This window comes from Cydia amplana, chromosome 3 (assembly GCF_948474715.1).
Source record: "Cydia amplana chromosome 3, ilCydAmpl1.1, whole genome shotgun sequence".
In the NCBI taxonomy this organism is placed as follows: domain Eukaryota; kingdom Metazoa; phylum Arthropoda; class Insecta; order Lepidoptera; family Tortricidae; genus Cydia; species Cydia amplana.
The window spans coordinates 2586507-2607112 of record NC_086071.1 but is presented as its reverse complement, the minus strand read 5'-3'; the positions used below and the strand labels follow the sequence as shown (position 1 = coordinate 2607112).

Here is a 20606-nt window from a genome sequence, read left to right as displayed (position 1 = left end):
CAATAATAGCGGTTGAAATAACGCACCAAAAGTACCTATCTGCCGTCCTGGAATACTTCGCGTTCATGTATTTGTTACAGTCTAATTGATCTACATCTCTTTTTGTTAAGCTGTTAGAGAATGGTAAATACGTTTCCAGTACACATGGTGACAGTACATATGATGAGTAGGTACTTTCCGTGCCTATGTCGAAAGTTTAAAGGGCAAAGTTTAAAGGGTACGTATACCTATACATATGGCTGTATACGTACTGTAAAACGTTATACGATACACGTACGAATAGGTAATTTGCAACTCGTGTCGATTTAAAACACCCACTCGTTGCGAATTTCCTACTGTCCGCACTTGTATCGTAAATAACTATTGTCGCGTAGTCTAATCTGCTACTTTTGATGCTGACTCTACACCCATTAGGTGTCATGGTTCATATTTGTACACGTTACAACATACGGAGTACATTTCACAGAATAACTGGTCACGGAACAACGGGTCACCGTTCGAGTCACTTATAACTCTTATAAGCCTTATTTTTAAACGTGATTTTTGTCTGTTTCCTATAATTAATCTAACATAAGTACTTGATTGTTTGTCAACAGATTGGGCGGTTCGGCCATGTCGGGCAACATGGGCGGCGGCACGCTCGGCGGCGGGCACTGCCAGCTGGCCAACCAGCCGCTGGTGATGCCGGTGTTCCCGCTGCGCGCCAGCCAGCCCAGCCCCGTGCCGGTCTACTCCCCTTCCCGCTTCCACATAGACAAACGGTGCCAGCATCGATGCACGTGGAAGTGTCTCGCTATCGCCATGATATGCCTCTGTGTCATCCTAGCGGCAATGCTCGCCTATTTTATAGGTAAGTTTTACCTATTTCTATCTACTGTGTTCGCCTAAATCTGCTTTTCCAACCAATACATTAAAATAACTGATTTAGATTCGATTGGTGAGATGTTGCGAGCCAAAATTTTAGGTTACCGCTCCAATCTTATTGATCTGAACTTGGAGTGAATGTTACATCCGTGAGTGAGTCTTATCAGAGGCGTCATTGTACCAGGGCATACCCCTCTGTTCTTAGTTTAGCGTGGATGATATATTGTCAAAGAAGATATACCGATACCTAAAAGACGGATTAATTAAAAAGTTGTATACCCTAAAACGGGGTGAGTAGGTTTCGCGGGGAGAGGTGGGTTATGAATGGGGAGAGAAGGTTTGAGAGGGGAGTAAGAAGGGATTTTAAGGCTACTGCTACAAAAATAATCTATTCCAATTTAAAATGGAGCTATAGTAATTCGCATAATAAAAAAAAATCTATCCAACAATCTTCCAAAATCACCTTTGTATGAAAACCCCTCTCACCCCAAATACGAGGCACTACGGGGTGAGGTGGGTTTTCCTCTTTATCGTCAAAGTTATGAATGAATAGTTAGAAATGGAACTACCCAAAATAAAATAAAAACTAAAATACAAACGTCCGGAACACTTATTATAATACACCATTCAGTTTTCATATGTAAAAATAAAATGTTATCGAGGTTTGAATTTCATTTTACGTACTAATACTATGTACATATTTGCAGCATTGTTTACGCTTCTGAAGAGAAAATTATATCTTTCGTTTATCATAACCATTAACATTAGAACAGAAAAGTTGTAGTTGATCTGTGTTTAAAGCACTCTATATTTTCATAAGTTATGTGAAATCATTTTATTTTGCATGCTTCATCCATTAAGTAAGAAGTTTATTTCGTTCTCAAGTTCAACAACTTACAACTGCTGGTATTAAGTTTCATTTGTAAAGTTCTATGCAGGTCTTATCTTCGTAATGTTTCAGATCAGAGTTTACGGACAGATCAGAGTCTGGTGTAACAAGTGAAGTTAGCTTAACAATCTAACTACATAGGTAGTACCTACATCTCGTACGAATAATGCTTATAATTTATCGTCTTTCCACGTGCAATTTCAATCCGTATTCCTATTATCATTTCGATCAATACAGTGTACATCAATTGGACTAATGGCAGCGTTGCTAGGAGGCTGCGTAGGTAGCTTATTACAATCAGGCCGTGTATCGCCTGCAGCATTCAATGCACATCGATGAATCGCGAACGGGCTTCTGATTGTCGACAGGATAAACCTTTCGATTTTGTACGTACATTTTAACTTTATCTATGATTTTAATGGGTGTTTGGTGGTGATATATAGTTAACAACATAGCTAGGTGCAATTAAAATATATTATTTATTGATCAAATAAGTATACACAAGTAAGTATTATAATTTTGTGTTAATATTTCTGTCTTAGATTGTTACCGAACAAGACACTAAGTACGTACAAAGTAAATAGTTGCATTTTTACTTATTTGATGTCTGATAGTAATTGACTTTGATATTCCAGTAATGTTAGGTTAGGAACAGTAAGAATCCGAAACATGAGACAAAGATTTTTCTTTAATGACACCCGGTGACCTCTGGCTGACAGTTATAAACAATCAACTGCGCCAACAGGTCTTTATTTATAAAATGCCAGCGGGGCGCATCGATGCATCGTTAAGGCATTATTTTTATTAACTCGAATGGAATGCCGATTTAAAATATTCATAACTTTATTCTTACTCAATCCATTAGGATTTGATTCCATTTGCCGACCGCGTATGACAATCGTGGGCTCTTATATTATTAAACTAAAAGCAATCAGTATATGAATTGCATTCGACCAATTGATGTTTAATAGGTACCTACCCATTTCAGTGCTATAAAACATTTCGCTAAAGTAAATGGAAGCGCTCCATATACGATCATGTATTGAACATAATTATTTGATTTGTTACCTTTTTTTTTTGAATAGGTAAATAATGTTTTATCTTGGTAACTACTATGTTGAAAAGGTAATAACTAAGTACATATATTTAATGTGTGTTGTTAGCGTGTGGCAACTCCCATCGGCTTCTTTACCTATTTTGAGAGAATTAAGCACGATATCCTATGAGGTCGTGAAGAAGAAGCAAGCGAAATCAAAACAGACAACGCACACATACCTATACCAACACTATAGGTAGTGACCTACTCATTTTCATATAAGTACTTACTCATTTAGGTAAATATCTACTCTTAAAATAATCTTTACGATAATACCTACAAAATGCCTATAGACAATTCATAACTGTCGCTCCCGTGCTAAGCCGAGGTTTGTTAAGAATCGCAAAGCCCCTGCATCGCTGCGCTGCCGGCGATGGGTTCTCTCCAATTAAGGCGCTCTTCTTATTTTGTCCTATTCGTCGGAACTATCGACACGCCGCGCACGGCCCCAGGCTACACTTTAATACGAAACAGTAGCAACAATCACTGAATTGTAATAATCCCTCCCCAGGCTGCTACAGCTTTTGTTTCCAACCGATAATTATTTTCCCCCTTTCAACCATGTCAACGCCCACCACAACAGTAAAAGCTGCAACGCCAACCATAAAGCACTTTATTCGTAGATAATTTACATAGATTCATCATGTTTAAGAATATTTTCCGTCGTCACATCAAAATTTACTTACAAAAGGTGATAAATTTAAATATCCACTTCGAGCATTCAAATGAGTTGATTAAACATCGATGTTGCAACGAAAACCGACATCGTCCATTAGTCTTTCATCATTCTTTGTTTAATCTTGCAACGCAACCGGCGTCTACAGAGGGTATAGTAAAAAATTAAACAAACATCAGAACAATATAAATGATGCGCCTAACCTAAGGCAACGCGGCGCGGGCTGCGTGCCTCGGGCCCGGGCCCGCGCGCCCGTGTTAGCGCTGTTATAAATTATCTTACACTTCTACGTCCTATGTTATTTCACGACGAGCATATCAGGCAATCGCCTTTCCGGCCTATCCAAAGAACGACCAATCATAATTTATATTCGCCTACTTAAAGCTTTACTAATTTAGCGAATAAGTACATATATTAATCTTTTCTTTTCTTGTCCATATGGAGAAGGTTCTGCTACGAATATAAGTAACAATCAACCCCATTTATGAGCAACAACTTTCATTAAAATAGAAAATTACATTTTGTTCTATCACAATAGGTAGCACATTCTGGAAACATTGTGAAGATAATGCCTGAGCTATGTTCTGCAGCGAAGCATTCGCGACTAACTGCGGAATGTCACGGATCTCCATAAACACTGCACCTGATTCACGGGCTTACATTTTCAGTGTGACAACAGATTACGAACAGCTATTGCGATCACGGCAGCGAACCTGTGACAGACGACGCTAACACTAGACTAGTACATTTGTGTATACTATTGTATTACCCTAGTTTTACTTTTAGTTGACGGCTTAAACGTCTAAAAAGAAACCATAATCGAGCCATATACGCGTCAAATCATTTTGTCCAACGGTACAGTCGACTTTTAAACTAATAAGAGCTCGTAAAGTTGAAGCTGCAAACCGCAAGGAGTCACAAAAATAGTATCAGTGTCGTCACGGGGCACTGCTCGGCCGGAGTGCTGGGGCTGCCCTACATTCGACGTGCATTTAACCAGCCTAGCCTCCGCTGTCAACTAGAAAAACTTGAAACGATAACATGAGAAAATAATACAAAACCGTAGTGATGTTATAACGTGGTCGCGTTTATGCCTATATTGATTGTGTCCTTAGGGTTAAGGAGAGAGATGCAGATTACCTGCAAATTTGCAAGTGTTGATCAGATACCAATAAGTTAAATTTTTTCATATATGAAAAGTTCCGCAATTATCGCATCAACATATCAGTAATCTAGCCTGACATTCAAATGTTAATTTCGTAACTTAACCTCATTACAGTGTGGTTAAACTTTTGACAATCGCTACACTCATTACTTAAGAAAATATGCAAACAGAAATTATAGCAACGAAAATATAATTAATAATTATGGCAGTAAGATTAAATAGTAAAGTAAGTAGTTGGGCCATTACTTTACGACTCGCAGCTGTCACGCGAGAGCTGTGTCTGCCTTCCCATAACTACCGTGTTGAATAGCCGTAATACCTACTTACTTAGTATGCTCCTCCAGGCCCTGCCTTCGGACACACTTCGTACACGACCACTCTTAATGACACACAATTGTATTGGCTTCAACAATAACCATTTTGTGCATACACCTAATATACTAGAATTGTTTCATGGAAATGACTTACTGCAATCGTTCTATCGGCGTAAGGTGTAACGTATGAAGGTACTCTACGATAAAATCTTGCAGACACATCAGACTCGGCAAGGACTATCATTTTCCCTCGCATCGCACATACCCGCTACCTTTTACTGCCAATTTACCTGAAAACTTCTGTATAACAGTGCGCTATCATCATATATTACTTAGAAAGATGTTTCGCCGAAACCGTCCTCTCCCTGAAGCCGTTTGCCATTTAACTCGCGGTAAATTTTGCAGAGCTCTCGCCGTCTTAGTTCCACCTCGTAGTTTCTTACATGTTCCGGGAGGTAAAACGATTATAAAGCCGTTTGTGAACCTCCTTTGCCTTGCTTCACTACCGCTTTAATTTAAGTTAACCCACGGCCACACTAAACAGTTTCTACAAACACTGAATAATGTGCTTTCAACACGCTACGTGCACCTCTATCAACCTCTATCAAGTTTTCCAATTTAAAATTCGGCAATTTAAACTATCTTTAAGCCACTACTTTGGCAATTACTTCATCAAATTTTAACGAATGCCCATCAATTTCGTTTTCGAGTAGACAATAATGACGTTCGGTAGAAAGTCCAAGATTAGATTTGTACTAATCGTCTAATAAAATAAATCACTTACATTTCAACGCTTTTTAAAGTAATGTAATCAACCGATTCAATGTAGGGAGTTTAAGTCAATGAAGCTTATCGTATCGGATCTCACTTTATTTAGATAGCCATTAAATTAATGCTGACGGCAGATAAGAACGTTTGTCGAATACTGATGCCGATGCCGCTCAGGCACAGGGAGATTTTTCTCTGTCGGTTAAACTATTAAATACTCTCGATCGCCTCTGTATCAATTTTGAATTAGCATAGGTACATATCACATACATTCTTGGACCAACACTTGAGTTTAAATACTACGTAAATAAAATTATAATTTTCCGAGCAATAAATCATTAATGTCGATTATAAATTCCCATCTCATTAAATCTCTCTCCAGTCCTTTAATCATGGGGTTTCAGAAACACAATATAATATTTGTCGAACACGCCTCCTGGCGTTCCGGATATGTACCGAATAAAAAGCCGTTCTGTAGTTTAATCCGACATAAATCTCCTGTTCTGTTGCCGGTAGTACTATTGTAATGAAAAAATGTGGACCATCTGTTGCACCCTTCATTACGTGCATGGTGCAGTAGATGAATGGGCCAAATAGCAACGTCAACTTTTTAATGTAATTGAAATTGTGAGGACCCCAAATGTTTTATTAAAGCCCAGCGCTTGGCACTGAACATTAACGAAACTGTTTTTGAAGTGGAACAAATTGTGTCAAACATTATTTTTTTGTATCACTAATGTGGTGCAAGCTGTGAACGTTATTTATATTGTTTTGCATTAAACAACAACATTTTATACCTATTGTTTATAAACTTTGGATTTTTTTAGTTACTAACCCAAAGTGATGAAAATTTGTCGGGCACAGTGATAGGGTAAATCGTCTATTACTGGCCACCTTCCAATGACTGGAACCCTACAGATTTTGCTATTCAGAAAATAAACTGTACAAATACACGTGACCAATGTTGTGATATTTGATAGTAAGCTGTCAAATAAAACCGTAGAATGCAGCTCTTGCAGAAGTATTACCTTACTGACTCTATAAGAGGCTTCAATGAAAATATATTTTACTTTATACATGATTTTATAACTAATTATATGCATCCCTCATGTTTTATAAAATGCAAATATACATTCCATATATTTAATAGCATTAGTTTCCCAGAGGAAGCTGCAAAACTTTGCAAATCGAATTTTAGGTGCCGACCCGACCTATTGCTGTGATTGTACGGACACGGGATTCCATCGACACGTAATTTTCTATTCTATTCCGTTAATCATTGTCGTTAAATGCCTGGCAAATTACAGTTTAAATCGCTAAGCCGTACCTAGTTCGTATTTCAATCATCCATTGAATTAAATTTCACTCCATACATAAATGCATTTGTACTTGTCCGCGCTTCTTATAAAATAGGGCAAAGAGGCCTCGACCCTCCTACGAATGATTGTAGTACTAGTGCTATGGACAAGGACGGTGATATGAGATATCGTAAATAATGGAAGGAGATAGGCTGACGCGCACGCGGAGATTTATCACGTGACTAATACCGAGTCAGTGCGACGGCGCGTCTGTCCCCCGGGACTCCATCAAACGAGTTTCGCTCCCCCACTGCACGATGCAATCTATGCTGAATCGTATTACAATAAATTGTATTAACTCGAAAAATAGTAGAGATAGCAAACATCGTCCATCTGCACACAATCGTCCGCGCATCGGTACGAGCGGTCGTCAACAACAGTACCCTCCATTTCCTACTCGCCGCTATTCAATGGCGATAATTTATAGATTTTACGAGGGATCATCGGGAAAAGTCGCGACTTACCACATTGCCATATTTTATTTTTGTGGGCGGAAATTGCGTCGTTTGAGCACATTTTATCTACTAACGTTCACATTTTGAATGCTATATCGCCGTATTGAATAATAAGAGGTTGCAATATTTTTTCATTAGGTACAGTCAGCATCTAAAGTAGCGGATCAAACTACGTAAGAAGTAGGGTCATTCCCTAACAGCTCGACTACGAGAGACATGTGACTATATGTAGAATAATTAGAATATCATAAATAGGTACCTATGTACTTTTGAACGCAAACTGTAGAGATTTATCTCTAATTGGAAAAGTATGCCAGTATTTCCAGGCAGATCCGTTGGGCGCGTTGTTTCATCCGCTACTGTTGATTATGTCTGTACCTATATAGTATGTATTTACCTACAGCTATATAAATTAATTGCCTCCTAGACATGCTGAGAAAATAAATGTAGTGTTAAAAATCTCTGTGCCATTTGCCGCGGTTCCGACTGGAGAAACTTTCAAATCCACTTCAGCCATTTAATAGATACTGAATATAAATCACCTACTTATCCTTAAATTGCTGATCTGATAAAGGTTATTGTCGTTAAACTATCGGCGACGTGGTTAATGTAAATTGTTCAATTCGGAGCGCGGCGCGAGCGGCCAAATGGCATCGACGCGTTGTGACGCTTATCTGGAAGAGAATCTTGGGGACAGATCGCCGCCTGTCGATGTGGGGGGAGACGATAACTTAATTGCTCTGACACCGCCTGGGGTTATCCGCAGGAATTATGAAAAACACTGCGGGCGCCCCTTCGACAAAAAATGCCGAGTTACTTTACACCGTTAACTCCATTCTGACGGTGATAGGGTGTTTCTCAGATGCTTAAAAGTCGCTCAATTGCTGTAACCAAAAGATCTTTTTAAATATCGCTGACAGTAAGATGTTTAGCATTTTGCTTAATTATTTTTTAAGCTCTCGTTATATAAAATTAATGGTAATTGGTTATGCCCGAGTAGGTATATACATACCAGATAGAACTTCGACAGCTCGACAGTAATTCTTTCAACAAATTAGAACGTGATTCCGTAAATGTAATTAGTGATGGCAGTATGGAGATGGAGTGACACATGGCCGCGCGTATGCTCGTCTATTAGGCGCACATCCTGCGCACGCTCCGAAACAAATAAACATCGCATCCCCGTCGAGGCACAAATCCCGGCCGCTTGCGCGTCTTACAAAACTAATAAATGTACACAATAAATTCCCTTTGCATTACAATACCAGCAACGTCGTTTATTTTGCACCCCAACATCGCTCTCTTTGCAAACTTTATATTGCAGTGCTTGAAGGACTTAAAACAAATATTTCTACTGCTAATTTTACTAGTTGACGTGCTCTGAGGAATCTTTCTAAAATAAATGTACGGAGCGGTAGATGTATTTGAACATTGAAGCTACCTATTTTATGCTTCGCTTGTTTCTAACAAAAACTAAATCGTGTCATCAAAGGAACTCGCTACTGTTATTCGAGCCCGTGCTGTACTTAGTGCCGTGAAGAATTATCCAATTAGACTACGTTGCGTGACTGTCTATGATCGATTCCATAGCTAGCGACTGAAATACAATGAATAGATAACGACATTCCCTCGAGCAAGAAATGGTTGGGTGTCGCCGAACCACCTACGTGCTCGGCGGGCTGCCGAGCCCGGCCTGCGGCAGCGGAACCAATTGCTTCGTCACACTGCCACAAAATGCGCCTCGGCCGTGCTTCGCTTAATTAAAACTTGACGCGACTTCACGTCATTTACCCCCACCCCTCACACACCTACCGACATCACCGCTCGGTCGGAGCGACACCTCTCATTGTGTCGCATTTTGTAATCTATTGCGACAACCGTGTGAACAAACTACAAAGTGGAATTACACTTCGGCTACTGGGCATTATCGATGGCCCGCCACTGATAAGACAAACTTATTGGAAATTTAATTGGAAGACCAGATTAAACGAGAGATTCTACTGGCTTAACACGCTCGTAGCTTAACTGAAAAACTTAACCAACCGCCCTTTATTGTTTGGCCTTTCGAAATTCGTTACTAACAAATATATTTTTGTTTGTTTCAGCGTTATCGTCAATTAAAAATAATTATAATATAGACAATTCAAATTGCATGGTTATGGTTCAAGACGTAAAAGCGGTTACACACGCACAAGGAATTAGGGACGCTTTATCAACATCTTCGCCGTCGGATGGTATGTAAATACTTTCAAATTGATTATACTTTGTATTATAACAATTTAATTAATTATGGACACAAGATTTTTGATTGAGTCAGCACAAAGTATGTAAATGTAATATTGTTTGTAGAATCTATATCAACATCGTCGCTGATGGGCGGCTGGTCGACGACGGCGGAGGCGGCGATAGAGTCGGCGGTGGTACCACAGCAAGCCCAGCAAGCTGCGCTGCCGCCCTGGTCACCAGCTCTAGAAGTTAGAGAATTCGACGAATTACACAGTGCAACGATACCCGCATACCAGTTCTGGAGTTCTGAATTCCGCAACAAACAGCCCGCCTACGTTAGCCTTAATTTCACCGTACCCTGGGGAGCCAATTTTGCCGTATACGGAAGAAGGAATGTCGCCCCGAGCGTTACACAATACGACTTCGTAGAATTCATTCGAGGTGGCAGAGTCGACCATAGGCTAAGGCGGAGACGGAGTCCGCATAGACACGACATGCGCGAACACGACGGCTTTGAAACATTGCTGAGCACGATTAGCCCATTTCAGAGATGGAACCATACGATAAGCAAGAGATCGACTGATATGCGAGTAAATGTCAGTATACTACAGTATCTCGACACAGGAAGATGGTTTATTTCGATGTACAATGATGAATTGCAGCCACATACAGTTGAGATGATCGTTTCCGAAGCCGAAGGAGTTACGAATTCTTGCCCCGATGACTGTTCTGGCCACGGTTCTTGCTATTTAGGAAAATGCGAATGTATGGACGGATACGAGGGACACGACTGTTCTAAGAGTAAGTTCTCTTCTATATTTTACTTAATCTGACAGCTCCCACGGCTCATATATGAGCCAGAACGCTTATGGTGACGTCATATCGTGGGATTCGACGTACATACAATTACGCTATCCCAAAATTCCGTGGAAACTTTTCTATTAAAAAATCATACCCAATTATTAACTTAACTTTACGGTTTAACATCGCCTCACATGTTTCGGAGAGCGTAGGCCTCCATTTTCAAGTGCTTCTGTTTAAGTTCAACCGCCCATTTATTGTCTATGTACCTACTTTGAAAATAATGAGACTAAATTCTTTGCCTATTATCAGGTGTATGTCCCGTACTGTGCTCCGGGCACGGCGCGTACGCAGGAGGAGTGTGCCACTGCACCGAGGGCTGGAAGGGCGCCGAGTGCGACGTCCCGGCGCACGACTGCGAGCCCGCCGACTGTTCCGGCAAGGGCCAGTGCGTCGCGGGCCACTGCCGTTGCAAGGCTGGATGGAAAGGACCTAAGTGTGATGAAGGTCAGTCTATGTCAAAGAAATAAAAGGAAATTATGTAAGTAACTAAGTATATGAATTATCATTCCAGGTAAAAACTGTGACAGGCAACGACGCAATTAACTTGGGTATATATTCAAAGCGCCATACAGTACCTAAATACCCTATATCCTTTGGATTCAAATGTTTGGGGAAAGAAGTTCGTACCTGCATTACGATTTAAAAGAATTAACTTTAAAAAAAACTATGTAATGAGCCCCTAATACTTTATTCCTAGAACTTCATTCGAACACGAGGTCCGAAGAAGCGAAATAGCTCTCTTGCTCTCATCTTATATCTTATTATACGTAGCTAACGAACAAGAACAAAATACAATTGTTCGTGCCATGACATACTTAATGGTTCATATTCATATTACATTTTTCCTGGCGCGTTCTACTGGCAACCAGAAAACTAAAACAAATAAAATAACACAAAAGAGTGAATGAACAAAATATCACTTACGTACAGGTTTCAGTTACCGGGGGAAATATTCAAACCTGAATTAGAAATTAGCACGAGCATCATACGTGCCTGTTGAAATAATCAACCACTAAGCATAATTAAGCGGGTTGCATACATGAAACCGGAGCGCAGCCCCTGTTGAATCTGCATGATTTTCATTTTATAAGTAGTTAACTTATTTTAGTTATAAAATCAGTATGAGGGCATTCGAAAACACACATATTACCTACCTACACACTACTACTGGCATACTGTGATTGCAATTTTTATACACAGGCTTTTAAGTTTTACAGATGCTGTTACTAATTAATTTAAATATTGTGAAGCTAAAAGAAATATTTAAGTACCTACACACTACTACTGGCATACTGTGATTGCAATTTTTATACAAAGGCTTTTAAGCTTTACAGATGCTGTTAATAATTAATTTAAATATTGTGAAGGTAAAAGAAATATTTAAGTACCTACACACTACTACTGGCATACTGTGATGGCAATTTTTATACAAAGACTTTTAAGCTTTACAGGTGCTGTTAATAATTAATTTAAATATTGTGAAGGTAAAAGAAATATTTAAGTACCTACACACTACTACTGGCATACTGTGATTGCAATTTTTATACAAAGACTTTTAAGCTTTACAGATGCTGTTAATAATTAATTTAAATATTTTGAAGGTAAAAGAAATATTTAAATAAAAGCAGGCGTCGCTACAAGTACTTATAAGTACATGCGGTACACCAATTTTGGTGTCTAGCCATAGTCATAGCCGAAACGGACGCCTGCTCGCGCTTGCGCCACCTAGCGGTCATATTTATTCTGTGGTAAAAGTGTGAAAATTAATGTTTTTTGGATTATGTTTACTTGGACAACAATTTGATAAACTTCCGTAAAACTGATGATGTAAAATTATATGCGAATATGGAAATGGTCTGTTAATGTAGTCGGAAGGTGGGCAAAGGAGCTTATACCCAATCAAGGAGCTCCACAACAACAAAAGTCAAATGTGTCAAGTTTGGGCTTGATAGAAAGCTCGCGAGAAAGAATTGTTAGACGTGCTATATTTTTGTCAATAATTTGTTCTACAACATGTACTTACAGCGCTTCTAATGTTATGGTGTGCACTGTTAATAAATCTAAGGTGGCTTGCTTGTGCCCATGATTTTGGCGTGTGAGTAACGTTCACACAGTGTTATTAATATAGTTTAGCAAGATTCCCAAAAAAGAGATACGTATAGTTTTTTTATTATTCTGCAGGTACTGGCAATATTTGTTTGCTAGACTATATGTTGATTTTTTTGGACAGAGGACTGCCTGGAGCCAACATGCGGCGGGCACGGGTCGTGCGTGCGCGGGCGCTGCGTGTGCCGCGCGGGCTGGCGCGGCGCGGCGTGCAGCGAGCGAGACGCGCGCGTGCAGCGCTGCCTGCCCGCGTGCTCGCAGCGCGGCGTCTACGACCTCGACGCTGGGAAGTGCGTCTGCGACCCGCTGTACACTGGGGATGATTGCGCTAAAGGTATAATTTACAATATTTTTTTCAAACAACAGCTCGGCAAACTTACCTTATGTTCCGATCCATGGATTATACATAGTTAAGGATCATCATTATCATCGTAATAGCCGAAAGACGTCTACTGCTGGACATAGGCCTCCCCCAGGGATCTCCACAACGACCGGTCTTGCGCCGCTCTCATCCATTGGCTCCCAGCTACCTTAAGCAGATCGTCGGACCATCCTGTTGTGGCTCTTTTCCTGCTGCGTTTTCCAGTTCACGGTCGCCACTCTATTTGAACCTTTCTGCTCCATCGGCCATCCGGCCTACGAGCCCCACCCACGGCCATTTTAGTCTGGCCACTAAAGTCTATTTTTTTATTCGGTAGACTGAAATGACAGTTAATAGTATGAACATGAAATGTCATTCCATACTATTAACTGTCATTTCAGTCTACCGAATAAAAAAATAGACTTTATTTGAGCTATGTCAACAACCTTGGATCTCCTCATTCCACATTCGATCTCGCAGAGAAACCCCGAGCATAGCTCGCTCCAATGCCCTTTGAGTGACTGAGCTTTTTTTATGAGACCCATTGTGAGCGGCCACGTCTCTGTTCTGTTCTGTAAGTTACGCATAGTAGGTAAATGACTAATAAGGACTTGTAATTACGCCAGTTATATATGAGTAAGCTACGCTGGAGATCTTTTCTTCTCCATCGTATATAACTATCTATTATACAGTAACATACTTTTTTGTAGTGGTATGCTCATTGGAGTGCGGGCCGCACGGCGTGTGCGCCGAGGGCGTGTGCCGCTGCGACGAGGGCTGGACGGGCTCGCGCTGCGACCAGCGGCCGTGCGACCCGCGCTGCCACGACCACGGCCAGTGCAAGAACGGGACCTGCGTCTGTACGCAGGGCTGGAACGGACGACATTGCACGTTGCGTGAGTTGAGCTTTGATGATGAGTCTTTAATACAGAGAAGTAGTCAGAGACAACGGAAGGTAAACTGTATAGTACATAAATACAACAGATATATGTTTTTGCAATATTTGGATAAATCAGTCAAGCATCTAATTGATTATAGCGTCTGCCGCAAACATAGAAGCGGCTGCTTCGATCCCATTTCAGTTTCCAGTTCAATTCTGGGAACTGAATTCTTTAGTAAATATATGACATCTATTTCAGTTTATTAACCAATTATTGACACATTCACTGCCAGCTCTGCGATCCGCTAGGGGGGGGTTCTCGCTGCTTTTTGCTACAAAGCGGAAAACCATGTAATCAGCTACGAACGTAGCGTAGCGCGTAGCTCGCACTGGCAGTGAATTCGTTAATAATAAAAATAGTTTAATCAACACATATCGGATAAAATAAGATTAAATGTACCCTACGTAGGTTATTTTATTTTTAGGTTATAAACAACTAATTTGAAACAGTCATTGCCTTCACAATTCCCTTTGGACCTGACGAATTACAGAACTAAATAAAATATGTAGTCAAATGTCCACATTGTTTTTAACCGCATTGATTCTCTATTTATACAAAAACCTACGGTTCTACAATTCAAGGGAAGTATGTAAATGTATAGCAACTTATTCACGTGGCCGTTCTGATCAGCCGGCTGCCCGAACGCCTGCTCGCGGCACGGCCAGTGCCTGCTGGAGGACGGCGTGTACCGCTGCTCCTGCGCCGACGGGTGGGCCGCCACTGACTGCTCCATCGCACTGGAATTGTCTTGCACCGATAACGAAGATAACGACGAAGGTATGAATTGCATCCAAAGAGCAATGTACACATTAAGTTTGAATTTTACAAGGTAAATTTTACACAATATACTTAATTTTACACAAAGTGAACATAATAGGCCGACCTTATAAATAGCGAATGGTTTTGAAGATGGCATGACCGACTGCTCGGACTCTGAGTGCTGCACGCGGCCCGAGTGCGCCGACCACATCATGTGCCTCGCCTCCAACGATCCCGTCGAGGTTCTGCTGAGGAAACAGCCGCCCTCCGTCACCGCTTCCTTCTATCAACGTGTTAAATTCCTCATCGAGGAAAACTCCGTCCAGAGCTACGCACACATGGATGAGTACTCGGAAAGGTGAGTGCACTAATTAATCCAAATGAAAAAATATTAAACAAACACCAAATCACTTCATGCACGTAAAAGATATCGTACCAGTAGAGTACTTAAAGCGATGACAAGTTTGGTCGCTTGGATGCAACGATATCTTTTGCAGGTCGACATAGGATTGGCCTATCGATATCTTGCACCGTTCATGATTAATATATTTGCACTTTACAATGATTTTAGATCCGTGATCATCGACGGATAGGTAATATAAATACGAGAGGAGAAGAACAAAATTCATAATTACATAGCGTAATTAGGATCTAGCACCCAAACCATTTGTGATCCCAGTCATTTTCCTTAACCTCTCCGAGGATTTGGTGTGGTTATTTTAATTTAACCGGTAATGATACTTTTGTGATTTTAAATTTATTTTATCATCTGGTGGAAGTGTTTTTGATTTTCCTGTTTTCTCGGTGTAAAATATATGATTTATCATTTGCGATCCTAGCATGGTTAAGTTTCATCACTGACCATGACTTCATCGTATTATAAGTTTTTGTATTTATTATTTTTCACACCAGATCCGATGTGTTGTGTATTGTCTAATGTTTATCCCTTGTGTGTGTCTAACCCAACCTGTTTGTCTGAACAAAAAAGCGTTTGATTATAACGAGAAGAAAATATTTAGTTAAATTAATTTAGCGTTCAAAAGTTTTCGAACAGTTTTTATGTATATTCCAGTTAAACAAGCTCTTTCACAACACTCGAATCATGACAGACATTAGTGCCGAACTTTGCTGGAATAGCTATAATAATAATCTGCTCGACGTAAAACTACTTAGCATTGGTAAATTAAGTATATGAACTGCTTCATTTTTATTATTTTGACATTTTATTTATGTGAACGTCTTTCATGATCTGAGTTAAGTATGAGAAGTTTTCAAAAAGTTTTAGTTGCCTTGACAAAACAAAGTACAAATAGAAACTATCGAACAAAGATCTAATCTGATGTTGATAGTAAAACGAGACATCGCAAACTGAATAAAATCGTAGTCAACCCACCTCGCTTTATATGCAAAGCGCCTGTAAGTTTGTTTGCATTAAAACACAAGCCGCTTGACTATTTTGTTTGAGTTCAAGAGTCTAGAGTGGTTATATTGCGTTCTGGCATTTGTTTCTTAGACCCGAGTAAACTTCACGAAGTACCTTCGTGCATTCACCATCCAGCATGTCTGTTTACTCCACAACATTATCTTGGTGCAACCTGCAGCTATGTTATTATAATAGTTTGTTATTCCAAATTATACCTCAATTTGAATATTGATAGTGGTGGTGTTGTTCTAATGCAAACGGGCTTCGTCTCTGTGAGACAGTGCGCACCTTAATAATTCGATTAATAAAGCAAGTGTTAAACGCAAGGTAACCAATGTAGACAGGCAATCGGCCGGTGCGATTGCGAGCCGGGGTGGGGTTGCACTGAGGGATGTAGGTATTTGTGTAGTAATCTGTCCTGTCTTTCTGTGTCCCTGTGCCGCCGTGTGTCCGCCACTCCTAGCGAGTTCTGGAATTCCTTTACACCATGGTAAGTGTCAGTCAGCCCGCCCTCGCCCCTCAGTGTTCAGTATCTGTTGACCTCTTCCCTTTTGTTGCAACTCCTGCATATGTGTGTGATGCTGGCGCCCGCCGCCTGCCGCCCGGCACGCGAACGGTGCCGCTGACGCTTTTTCAGTTTTCGTTCAATCCTTTGTCTGTATTCGTTTCATTCTCTATGTGTATGTAACATCTGTATGTTTGTCTTGAATGTTCCGTGTGGCTGCGACAACTCCTCCGTAAATCACGCGAGCGTCAGCGCCCGCGGTATCTTGTTTTCCCAATATGATTTGCCGCAGCCACAATCGTATTTCTTTGTAATATTTATTTGTCTCGTCTTCTGTGCTTATATAATATAGTTCACATATTTATATACTATGGTATATTTTTGTTATACTGTATGAAACTTAGGAAAATCATTTACGCTTTCACGCAAAACGTTCAAAACACTATTCGTTAGGCGTAGGTATTGTAAAATATACGATCGAGACGCGAATTGTATGTTGTCAACTGAGCAAAATTCCAGGCGAACACGCAAATTGAGCTTCAAATAAACTTACCCTTTTATGTGTTCCTTACCCTTTGTCTGCGTCTTTCATCTGTTAACCAACCCCCTACCCTTCGCCCAAGCTCTATGTGTTTAGATCCTCACCCCTGTGACTAACCCAAACACAACTTATTTGAATGTACTCCGAACTACTTCACGGCGAGGTCGCACTCGTTGACATTGTAAATTACAACCATTGCTTCCATCAACCGGTCATCGATGTAATTAACACTTGATGAAATTGGTGCAACGAAAATTCCGAACTGTCGACGGCATTACTATACCTTGCAGAATTTAAGAAGTGCATTGTTACTCTTGTTACTAACATTTGAATCTTGTGCATTTGGAGCGGCGAGCGATGAACTTCTTAAATTCTTTTGATTTAAGATTTAATGTGTATTTTTACGTAACTTTATATACTACGTCGTAGCTCACCTTTCAGAACTGTTTTAACTATATTACATTTGAGTAAGTTGAAAATTAAACTGGTTACACTTCGATAGGTTATATTATAAATTATACTTTTATTTGAAGGTTTCTTAATGACATCCTAAAATGTTAAAGTATTCTAGGTAAGTTATGTTAAACATTATATGAAAGTAAACTCAATCAAGCATATTTTACTAATAGATGCCTCTAACTTTATTGATGAAACTTCTAAACTATTGTAGGTATTTACAGGTAACTACTTGCAGTTTTTGACTTCTATGTAACATTGTTTAGGTACGTTATACTTTAACGTTTTACAGGGTTCAAAAATTTTCGCTTAATTTATATAATATATATTACATTTTATGTAAAGTTTTACCCACAGAACCCATATAATTGACAGGCATTTTAATTAGTAATTAATGTTATATATCAAGTAAAGTAAAAAAAACCTTACCAAACCTTCATGTGGCACTTGACCAACTTTTTTTCTTGTGTTCAGTTCAGCCTAATTAATCTAATTATACTATGTAACTATTTCGAATAAATTATTGCGATTTTCAGAATAAAATGTTTACGTAAGCAGTTTACTTAAAAGTATCAAGTACCAAAGGGTTTAAATATTTTTTTCACCTCCGCAGCTCGAGCAAGGGTACTTTGCTTCTTAAAAACAGTGAGCAAAATGCGATTTTGCTCACTGAGTGAGACAAAATGACATTCAAGTGACCTTTATAGTCAAATGTCAGTTCAACATGGGGGGTCTAATACAACTTCGAAATACTTGGGTTCTATTATCTCTGTCCCTTTCACACTGTTAGCAAAAAGAAACAGACAAAAAAGTTAAAACGACATTCAACAGTATATTCACGGTTTATAATAGACCCCCGAAAAACTTCAGACCGCATCGTTCCAAACCACGTACGAGTATGAATTCTTAATAATTAATTAATAAAAATCTTTATTTTATAACTTTTTTAAGATTCGATAAAAACTGATAAAATACTATATTTTAGGAATTTTTTGTACAATTAAAATAATGAACTCAAAACATACACAGATCATCACGCAAAATTAATTATTTTACTTTTAAGAATTTCGACCATAGTTGACAAATAGTACGTATCCGCAATTCGGACCGTATCTTACAAAGTGTTTTTTTCACAAAAAAAAGTTGTCGATTGAAGTGTCAGTTGATGTTCGTTATTTCCATATTATTTTACTGAAATTTATTATTACGTTTTGTTTTTGTGTTCGATTGCGGTAATTAAACTTAATTGTTTGTATATCTTAGGAAAACATGAGAGGTAGGTATTAAGTGATGAAGAAGGATTACATTTTTCAAGTTGTCTAATAGGTATGTTCTCACTGCTCCGGTGAAAAACTTTGTGTACTACACGAGATCAAAGTTATTTACATCTCGTGCGCTTTTGAGTCCCTTGCTACGCTCAAGATTCTAAATTAGCTACGCGCTAGCGCTACGCTCGTGAATCTATTATAGAATCTTTCGCTTGCACGGGACTCAAAATAAGCACTCGAAGAAATATCAAACTTTGATCTCTTGTTGTACAAATAACTATAGTTTTTGCACCACTTAAAAATAATCGTTCATCCTACTTCATCTACCTCGCATATTACAGCCCTGCAGCAGCTTTACCCTTTTATAGGTTCTTAAAGACATAAGTTTACGAATTGGTAGGTAGGTAAGTTAATTGCACATGAAAATCTCAATGAATGAATGTTCAGTTCTTATACCAAACCGGAATATTCACAAGATGCCTGGAATATATAAATCCCATAAAATACAACCGGTATTTATTATCACCTATTGTGAATAAGATGATAAAGTTCATATCCAAAGTACGAGTAGGTATTTATGTAGGTATATGTTTCAGTTTAATGTTCGTAGTAAAGTTCGTACGTAATAAAACATTCATTATGAAAATGTACAACTGCAAAACACTTTTAAGGTCTCATATTACCGTTAGATTTTGTGGTGTTGTTCTCTGTTCTCGTATTTTACATTTACAGGTTTTAATTTAGATACCTTAAATTGTAGGCGTGTCGTTTTATTGAAGGCAGCACTTAGAAGACAGCGGAATGTGGTAACTTCTTATCTTATAACTCTTCTATTTTTTCTTCAATTTAAGCTTGGTTAATGAGTTTATTTTTAAGCTCAATTCGAATTGAAATATTTTTGTAGTGTTAATTTGTTAGGTAGCCGTGTAGTCAATATTTAGTTAAATGCTTGCTACGTACGATTAATTTATTAATACAAATTGGGAAGCCTCGCTAGTTTCGCGTTTCATGAAAATTTCCTTGCACCAGTTTCCATGTTGATTATTATATAAACATACAAATTACAGTTTACATGGCAAGATTTTATTACTATGGTATATGTGGCAGTTATTACATGCATTACACAACCTTCTAGGTGGATTTCCGTTTACAGCACATCTTTGCATCTACTTAATAGAATAAGTAGGTTAATTTTTTTTATTTGAGTTATTTACTTTGCAATTGGCGGTTAGTAAACAGAAATTTTACCTAGATCTTTAGCTGATCCTGATAAGAGAATGTGCCATGCTGAAGACTTCTTATTTTATTTTCAATTTATTGATTTTGTTAAATTTTACTTCACCTACAGCATTTATATTTAAATATTTTTTCCAGTAACGCGCAAAGCACGTGAACCTTGGTTGAAATTGACCAAGGATAGTACTGGGCGAAACCTTCCACCTAACAATCTAGGAATCGATTAACACGTACCTACAAAATATTCATTATTATTTATTATTAATGAATATCACAATCACAAATTTAATTACCTAGTATTATGAACTAAATTACCTATTTCCAAAAAATCAACT

At 38.9% G+C, this 20606-nt stretch overlaps 1 protein-coding gene across 4 annotated transcripts in view; it reads left to right on the top strand.

The window, feature by feature from the left end:
- The window catches only part of LOC134662352 (teneurin-a), a 61362-nt gene that overhangs the window by 25026 nt on the left and 15730 nt on the right, over positions 1-20606 (top strand). For 2 of the 4 annotated variants that reach the window (XM_063518546.1, XM_063518549.1), the window contains exons 2-10: positions 597-850; positions 9691-9819; positions 9935-10612; positions 10925-11119; positions 12906-13115; positions 13853-14038; positions 14714-14860; positions 14993-15200; positions 16729-16755. In XM_063518546.1, the coding sequence (XP_063374616.1) occupies positions 597-850; positions 9691-9819; positions 9935-10612; positions 10925-11119; positions 12906-13115; positions 13853-14038; positions 14714-14860; positions 14993-15200; positions 16729-16755 (2034 nt within the window). The remainder of the gene's footprint in view (positions 1-596; positions 851-9690; positions 9820-9934; positions 10613-10924; positions 11120-12905; positions 13116-13852; positions 14039-14713; positions 14861-14992; positions 15201-16728; positions 16756-20606) is intronic. The other 2 variants (XM_063518550.1, XM_063518548.1) reach the window with 1 other exon arrangement.